Below are 9,193 nucleotides of genomic sequence, written 5' to 3'. Positions count from 1 at the left end.
GGGACCCTCCATCCCCGCCGTAGGCGCCTTGTACCCCCCACCCCCCCCGGCTGCGGCTGCTGCTACACCGGGCCGGGCCCTCACCGGGCGCCCGCTGGGCTTGCGGCATCGGCCCCGAAAGGGCGGGAAGCCGAAGCGCCGTCTTATGGCGCCACCTAGCGGCCGCGCTGGCAGCCTGCAGCCACCGACCTCTTTTTCGGTCGGCGGAGGGGGCGGAGTCGGGTCTCTGCGCCTTTAAACGGGACGTACCAAGCGCTGTGGGGATGGGTTCGGGTTTGTTATGTGCTCTGTGGGCAGCCCGCCGGCCTTAGGGGCGGTGGGGAGAGGGAGAAGCCGTGGGCTGCGCAGGGTGGCCGCCGCCAGGCGCTTTCCTTCGTCTTCCCTTGTTTTCTCGTGCTCCCAGCTCCTCCTCTGTGGGGAGGGGGAATAGTTCAGTCCCACCATCATGGCCGCCACCATGAAGAAAGCGGTGAGTGTGGGAGCGGGGTGCGGCGAGGTTTTTGTTTTTCCCCTTCCCGGCCTCTCTCTCCGCCGTGGGCTCCCCCCGAGGAGGGCGCAGCTCCTCCGCCGCCTCCCGGGGCGGGCCGGCCGGGCCCTTCGGCCGTTGGGGGCCGTCGTCTCTCGGTGGCGGGGCAGCGCGGCCATGTCGCCTCAGCGCTGCCTCCCGCCGTCTCCCAGCCCTCGCTCCGGCACCCCAGCGGTGCTTCCCTGAGCGCCTGCCCCCGCCCCGTTCAGGCAGCCCCCTCGGGCGACAGCCCGGTGCGGGGCCGGAGAGGGGTGGTCCCTTTCTCTAGGCCGCTGCCGGGTAGGCGAGCTGCGGGTTACGCCCTGCCGAAAATACCCCGGTCGTGTGTGGGTGGGTTAAGGTCCTGGCGTTGTTGTCTTGGCCCTGTCGAAATCGCTTATCGTGCCGTCAAACGTGCGAGTGCGGTTTTGGTTACACGGACGTTACGAGGCCTGCGCTGGTGCAGTTTGTTGTAAACTGGGAAACGCTTTTTCTTAGCTGCACAAACCGCCTGTTAAATGGAGAACCCCCGGCCCGTGCCCAGCAGCGGGACGCCCACCGCGGCCCCAGTCCCCACCTCCACAGGTCAGTCGGGGAGGGTCTGTGTGAGGCATGGTTCTGTGCGTTCGAAATCTCTTGTAGCACCGTAGCACATCACAGCTAACCAGTGAGCATAAAATGATGTTGCTGACAGATTACATCGACATGTTGCCCTGTGCTTGTACCATGTAGTGATCTTGGAGCAGAGGTGTCCAGTTCAGCTGTCAGTGATGTCAACCTTTGGCATTAGGATGCCATGGATAGCTGGTCTTCTATTTAGATGTTACTAGTGCCTCTGCCCAGCTAAACGTGGGTGTTGCTGGTATCCTTGAAGAGGCGTTTTAAGGAGTCAAGTGTGTAATCAGAAAGTAGTGGCTGTAAGTCTATTTTTCAGAAGCTTTGTAGGAGTCATCTTATAGCGAGATTCAAGTTAATGTAAGAAAAGAAGTAATTTTGATCTTTTTCTTGCAGGCTGCAGAAGATGTCAATGTTACTTTTGAAGATCAACAGAAAATTAACAAGTTTGCAAGAAATACTAGCAGGATCACAGAGCTGAAAGAAGAAATAGAAGTGAAAAAGGTATATTTGCTTGATCAAATATCACTTGTTCTTCACTGCCCTGAATTAATTTTCAGTTGTAACACAGAAAATAGGGGCTGTGGATTATCATAAGTAATGCTTTGGTTCTAATATGGGATTCCTGTTACTTTAAAGATAGCCAGAGAATGTTAAAAGTGGAAAAAGAAGTCGTGAGAAATAAAGGCCACTAACATATTTCTGCATGCAGTTCTTGGAACTCTTTAGTTGTCATGTATGAAGCATTTTCTATATATAATGGCTGTTTGCAGTGTTCTTAAAATTTCCTGCCTGAGATTGTTCATATTTTATTTTTTCTTGAACCAGTAAGGCAGTTGTTTGTTACATTCTGCTTTCGATGTGTTGACAGAGATTGTCATTATGAGTGCAGAGGTTTTCTTTTGCTGGGCTGAAGAGAATACATCATTCTAATTTTCTTTTTTAGTATTAATTCACTTTCCTTCAGCATCAGTCATAGCATTTCTAGAGAAGTTTTACCAAGTTTTTAAAAAATGCTAGTACTCTCACAAGATGTTTTCTATAATTACCTTGCCAGATATGTATATTGCAAAAACATTGCCTTTTTATGTTGATGTTCCATTGATGGCCTAAGATATTGGGACTCTACTTTATTGCAAAAGTAGGATTGCTTAATTAACGTTTGTCATCTTATTTAATTTTTTTTCTGTTCTTTAGCTAAATTAAAAAACTCCTGTGTAAAAGCATATCGGATATTAGTGAAGTTTAAATCTGCTGTATTTCCCTTGTCTAGACAGTTAATTATTGTATTAGTGACAGATAATGAGTATCGACTAGAAATTTTTATTGGTACGGCTCCGTTGAATTTCATACTTATGCTAAATTACAGCTCTGGAACTGTTCTATTAAACACGTTGATATCATGCTGGTGGGTAGCATTTTTGCCCAAAATGTGGACTCACCGAGTTCATTATTCAATTGATAGCATGACAATGTGTCCATTGAAGTAGTTTACCTAGTGCAAAGTGATCACCTTTCTTATGTCTTGATAAATAGAAACAACTTCAGAATTTGGAAGATGCTTGTGATGACATCATGATGCTTGATGACGGTGATTCACTTCTGATACCCTACCAAATTGGAGATGTCTTCATTAGTCATTCCCAAGAAGAGACACAAGAGATGCTGGAGGAAGCAAAGGTTTGTCTGGGCAAAAGAGAGCTTCTTTACTGTACTGGCTGCGGTAGTGTGATGAGCATTGGAATGGGATGAGCTGTTCTTCCTTTGAACCTTTTACTTTCTAAAGTTCATGTTTGATTTATGATTTGAGGAGGGGGATGTGCATGCGTGGTAAGTCATAACTGGGATGTCAGTATACAAAGTCATGCTAGCCTTCGGCACCGGAATAAGTCTTATAGTCTGACTTGGCAAAAAGTTGGCAAAGGGGTACCTCTTTATTCTTTATATGTTGCTTACATAACTGGTTGATATTTTTTTTCTTTTTCAGAAAAGTTTACAAGAAGAAATTGAAGCATTAGAATCCCGAGTGGAATCAATTCAGAGGGTGTTATCTGACCTGAAAGTTCAGCTCTATGCAAAGTTTGGAAATAACATAAATCTTGAGGCTGAGGACAGTTAAAGGTGTTCTAAAAATACAATTTCCTTGTTTTATTAAATGTTTTGATAACATTGTTCCAATTACATTTGAAAAAAAAAATCCACCACTTCCTCTTCTTTCTTTTTCTTTTTTCTTTTTTTTTTTCCACTTTCCTGTCTTGGGTTCCATCTATTTAATGAGAGCTTTCTTATATTGGTTATTTCAGTTATTTATTTGTTCAGGAAAGCATTAGCTTTGTACTATTGGTAAAGCATCCAGATTGGAATATTTGCATTGTTTATTAAAGTAATAAAGTCAGGCACATATTGTAGTTTCCTTGGTCTTGTTTTCCACTCATGAAAATGCTTAAGTATAAAACCAATAGAAATGGGGAATTTTTGATTTGCACTGTAATGGCTGTTTGATAAAAGTTTCTCTGTAATATATAAGATATGATTCAGCTGTAATGCTATTTAGCTGTTTTTAGCAGCCATCCTGGAAATACTACATCTATTCTTTGTCTTTCAATCTTAGCTCAGATAGCATAAACACCGTTAGCTCTGTGCACAACATGGCAACAAGTTGACAGGGGAGTAAGGAGGACTCTTTAAAGCCTGCATTGGTGTTGAGGAAAAGCTTTTGGAGTCACAGTCATATTCAGTCATTTACTACTTTGTATTTGGGAATCACAAAAGATGCTGTAAGTCAGAATGGTGAGTCTTCTTCTAAATTTCCTGAACAATAATTTTCTAAATCCACATTTATATACCAAATTAACGTCAGAATTATTCATAGATGATGTTGCTATGTCAGCATCAATCCCTGGAACTATACCTCCATCACTACGTGGAGCTGAATGTAATTTTTAAACATCTTAATTTGCTGACTCCTTATGTCCTTGAAAAAATTATGTACTGTCTCACTGTAATTCTGCTTTTGGACTTTTGTGTGCTTTGATTAATGTATTGTTCCATGGAAATACCTGCTCATTATGACTTTGTTTTTAAAAATTAAATCTTAGCATACTTAAATCATCTTCTTAAACTATTTTCCAAAACAGTGTGGACAGAGAATTCAGTTGGCCATATATTAATCCACAGTCATAGTTCTTAATGCAAGTAATCAGTGCGAGATGAATATATTCTTATAAAGTGATTAATACCTACTTATCATGTGTCAGTTGTGTAGCATCTCTTCTTCAAACAGAGTGAATGTGGAGGAAACAAACCCACTTGTTTTCTGTATTATTGAAGTAGTTTTAACAAGGTAGTGATATTGAACTTGATCTTTGGTACACCTGAGCAGAGTCTCACCAATGCATTGTTATTTGAGTTACAGCATTGTAACTTATACAGTTGTTTACGTAAGTTTATTAATGTTGTATATAAGGTTTAGCATAGCCACAAGAGAAGATTGTCTTCAACAGTGAAGACCTAATACCTCAACACACAGGTACTTGAATTACAATGCATATGAAGTGATGGCTGGAAGTCTCAAAAGCTGTGCTAATGTTCTCTCTAGCCCTGGCATTTCCCAAGCTTCTTTTCGGTCGAATTACAATGGTTTGTATGCTTCTGCTGCTGGACATGTGTACAAATATCTTGGCTATAACTGTACAGATTTTTTAACCTTGTTTTCTAACTGGTTGCAGTTTTAATTCAAGCCTATGACTCATGAAAGAGTTCCAAGTTTTTCCTTACTTCCTGAGTGAATACTTCAGCTACTCTTAGGTAAAATGTGGATATGGTAGCCATGGCAACTCTGCTGCTCTATCTGCCAGCCAGTGCTTGTAGCCAGTGAAGTGTGTTGGGCCTTTAAGGAGATACAGGTGTTCCTTTACATAATTTCTGAACCCTCCATACAATCTTCTGTGTTAGGCAGGTGTTTGGCACCAAACTACTTAGAGCAGTTCTGGGTTGACCCAGAGTCGTTATTTTAGGCACTAAAGGGAGAAGGTGGCCAGTTATTTGATAAAAGCTGATAGGAGCATTGTGGACTTAGGTGACTCAGCTCTGCCTTATCCTGCTTTATTAGATACAGCTCTTAGTCCAAAACCATCTGAGAGCAAGGTTACAGTCTTAGGAGGTACTGGTATCTTGAGCTTTGTATCTTGAGCCAAACCATTCATTTGGTATGTTAAAGTAAACCACCCAATGCACTTGTCTTTATAATTATAAACCAAAGAAGATGTAAAAGACTTCTTTTTCCAGGTGAGAACTGAGCTAGTAGTGGAGTTTGACCCATAATGAGAAGCATCCAGCAGATGGCATCAAAGAACTGGAAAACCCATTTTGTGGTAAGACCATGCCTAGGCTGTGAGTGCCAGTGTTGATTTTAGCAAAGTGGAACTTTGGCTGCAATGATCACTTCTCATTAATTGGTTGGTAACACTTTAAAATTTGCTCCTAAGTGACTGCTGTGCCAACTCTGCTGTTCCGAGCATATGCGCAGTTGTGCAGACTGCAGGTATTTAAAATGATTGTGTTTTCCAGATAGGCCACAGTATGGATATGGCTTCATTACAGAGAAGAAAAAGGCAGCTAGTTAGGTTTAACTGTGATTCCGGTGGCAGCTGTGAAGCTGATGAGGACCTTAGTTCAGTAAAGGACCCAACGGGAGAATGCTGGTAAGGTTTGGAGAGCTTGCATTATCCCTGCTGTTCTTTGGTATCCTGGAAGTAGAATTGTCCATATATACAGCCCTGGTGTGTAGGGAAAAGAAGGCTGTTAGAGTGTTCTTGTGAATGCCAAAGGTCTTTCCTCTCTGGTGCAGAATTTCAGTCCTTTGGGGTTTGTTTTGTGACCCCACCCCCTTATTTTCTTTTTTCTGGTTGTGATGGTTTTGGTATATTTTAGGCCATTTCATTAGGCCTTCCTGCACTACTAGAGTTTAGGCTTTTACGTGTATGGTGTGTCTTTCCTGTTTGCTTAGTCCTTACGACAAACTGTACATCCAAGCAGCCTTGAAAATCTAGGTGCCTTATTGTGCATGTAATGTCCAGTTTCTTTGTATGGTTTGGACAGTTGTGTTTGCAAGTCAGGCAAGTAATTATTCAACAAACTTTTTCAGATTAGTCTCTGGATTTTTGTAGTTTACAGAACTACTGTCCCAGGCTATCTTTTGGTATTTTTCTATGTGTAAAATAGAACATGCAGGAAACTCTTTTTTGTTTGTAAGTTGTCATTGTAGAAGGTGATTTGCAGATCATCCATCAGTTGCTTGAAAGTATTTGACACAGAGTCTTAGTTTTTCCTTTTAATAACCTTCTCCTCCGTAGTGAATATATGCAATTGTTTTTCAGTTGGCATTTATTCTGTTTAGTGACCCGTCTTTTAAGTAAATTTTATTTTTGGTAGATGAGAAATTTCTGTTATCTCTAATAATGTTTGCTTTACAGTTATCTTGTTCAGATAATATAAGTCCATGAAAAAACCCTGATACTCTGTGCACCTCTGTACATGTCATAAATCATTTATCATTGTCAAAATGCAAATAGTTTACTGTCATTCTCTGTATTGTCAAGGGAGTGACATTTGTAAAGCACTTGAAAGATGAAATGCACCGTAAAAGAGGGCTTCATTTAGACCATTGGGCCAATGATCTCTTATGATATCTTAGTGTTTGAATTGGCTGTTGAGCTCCATCTTTGTATTAAAATACAGTTTCCATAGTGGTTTTGTTTTGCAAGTCATAGAGCCACCAGCAGCTGGCTTTTTCACTTGGTTGCAGCATTTAAAGCAGGTAAACTAGCAAAGCTGCAGCCAGTGAAATATAGCTTATTTCAGTGCATGGTGTCAAGGAGGCTGAACTTAACGGTTCTAAGTAGCCTGCTAAAAACTCTGTAAAACATAGTAGGACACAATTATTATACTTACTATATTTTCAGGGCCTTGTTTGTGATTCTGTATCTTGTCAGCTGATATAAAAATGTTTTCCACATGATCATCTCTAGTGTAACCTTCTCCAGTGGAGCCTTCATTATTGCTCATCGCTTTTGTGTAGAAGATCCTCAGATACCATTACACTCCATAATATAAATGTGGTTGATAATTATTCAATAATTATAGTAAGTGATGTGTAGCCAAAGTACAGATAATTTTGTGGTATTAACTATCACTTCAAAGAGCATAAAGAGATTGAATGCTGAATACTAAAGCCATATTTTCTGTAGGAGCAACAGAATTAAGTAGTCTGGTTTGCATGAGTCAGTGGTTCAGATAATTCATCTAAATGTTATTCTAATAGTCTGATTCATGAAAGAGAAAAAAATGTGGATGTATATAGGCATGATAAGGCCTGACAGAAATTATTTACAACCAAGTTTGTCCTTATATTGATTGTATGAGTCATACAGAAAAGCAAATTATTTTGTAATTAAACGTTAGCTACTGATAGGACTGCACAGTACGCAGTGCACCAAATACAGGCATAAATGGCTATGAAGGATTTCCCTCAGCAAGAGAAGAAACAGGTTTACAGTTAAGGGGGACTGCATCCAGCTGTTAGAGATGTAAAAAAAATAAATCATAAACCTGAGTAGAACATCAACCATTTACTGCAGATTTAAAAAAATCTTTTGTTTGCTGTTGCTCTCCAAAGCTAGTTAGTGTACTGTGACTTTGATCTCAGTTTATAAACTGCAGGTATCATTAGGTGGCCAGGAAACTCCACACTTGGGGACGCTGAGTGGGGGGGTGCAGGGCTATAATGTAAGTTCATCAAAGGATTGCTTCAGGATAACCACAGTGGTCTGGTCTGGCAGTGTTACCACTTGTACAGGAGAGAGGAGAGACAAGATGTACTTGATGTTGAAATACAGGCTTGGCCAGTACTGTACCTGACCATTTCCTTAAGCTATTAGGAAAATATCCTGTTTGCTTTCTCAACACAGCCCAGCACAAGTGAGGAAAAACATTGTTCAATGGATTTTTAGATTCTGTCAAGTTTTACCCCTTCAAGCAGGGTACAGAAGTCCATCATATCATCGCATTTGGATGATTTTCTTGCCTTTTTAGCTAGCTAGTAGGATTGTGCATACCAGACTTACAGTGCTCTGGTAAAGTTACAACTTTTTTTTAAACTATATTTACGGGTGAAATTCCTACTGTCTGTTAGGCATCTGGATAGAAGTGTGGATTAAACCAGACTCATTGGTAAGGGCTAGTCATTGAACAACAACAACCTGTAGCACACAAGTATAAAACCTGACTGCCTTTGGGTACACAATAGCGTTAAATCAACTTAGATAAAAATTGTTGATCTCAATGCACATGGCTAAGGACTGATGGTAACTCTACACCCAAGACTGTTTTTTATTAACACTTTGGGGGAAAATAAGAAAACTTTCAGTTTCATTTCTGTTGTGAAATCTTTTTTTTTCCCAGTTGCACAATATTGCTATTAAAGGTTCATCCACAAAAGCTTTAGTTTGCTTTTCAAAATGTCTCCCAGCACCAATATTAAATGTGTCTATGCTCTCAGACAGCCTTTGGGTAAGTTTTTAAACTTAAGACTTGTCTCCCCTTTGTAGGGGTTGGAGAAGTGTTCGTATGTTTTTCATGTATGTGCTACCCAAGACAAATACATTATGATAATTTATGCTCTTGAAAAGAAGAGCAATGGGTGTGTTTGAGATGTTCAGGTTGACTTTTGATGAGGGAAGCAAGGATAATGTTAGCCACAGATGGAATCCTGGCAACTCCTCTGCTGCTTATGTAGATAGCTGTGTTAAACCTCCTGTAAAAATGTGTCCCAGCCATTTTACATTTAACTTTTTTCTTTTGAGGTGCAAAGTCAAAATTGTGTTAAGGGTGACAGTACATTTTTCCCCTCCTTGGCTCATGCAGTTGTTTACATGAGAGAAACAGCAATTGGGAGGTAAGAATTGTAAACAGTTACATGGTGGTAGGTTAATACAAACATCTCCCTCAAAGTTAGTAGCTGAAGTCATGCATAGTCGTTGCTGTATCTGTAATTATTCTGCAGATAGAAATGTT

The 9,193-nt window shown here is 40.9% G+C and overlaps 1 protein-coding gene across 1 annotated transcript; it reads left to right on the top strand.

The window, feature by feature from the left end:
* Window positions 1-223: 223 nt before the first annotated feature.
* Window positions 224-4,362, top strand: PFDN4 (prefoldin subunit 4). The gene is made up of 4 exons (XM_069804894.1): window positions 224-469; window positions 1,517-1,624; window positions 2,657-2,800; window positions 3,108-4,362. The coding sequence occupies exons 1-4, from the start codon at window positions 446-448 to the stop codon at window positions 3,237-3,239; spliced, it is 408 nt and encodes a 135-aa protein (XP_069660995.1). The 5' UTR covers window positions 224-445; the 3' UTR covers window positions 3,240-4,362.
* The last annotated feature ends 4,831 nt before the right edge of the window (window positions 4,363-9,193 follow it).

The sequence above is a fragment of the Haliaeetus albicilla genome, chromosome 2, assembly GCF_947461875.1.
Source record: "Haliaeetus albicilla chromosome 2, bHalAlb1.1, whole genome shotgun sequence".
Lineage (NCBI taxonomy): Eukaryota > Metazoa > Chordata > Aves > Accipitriformes > Accipitridae > Haliaeetus > Haliaeetus albicilla.
The sequence above is the reverse complement of the archived record's forward strand: the minus strand, read 5'-3'. Positions and strand labels throughout refer to the sequence as shown.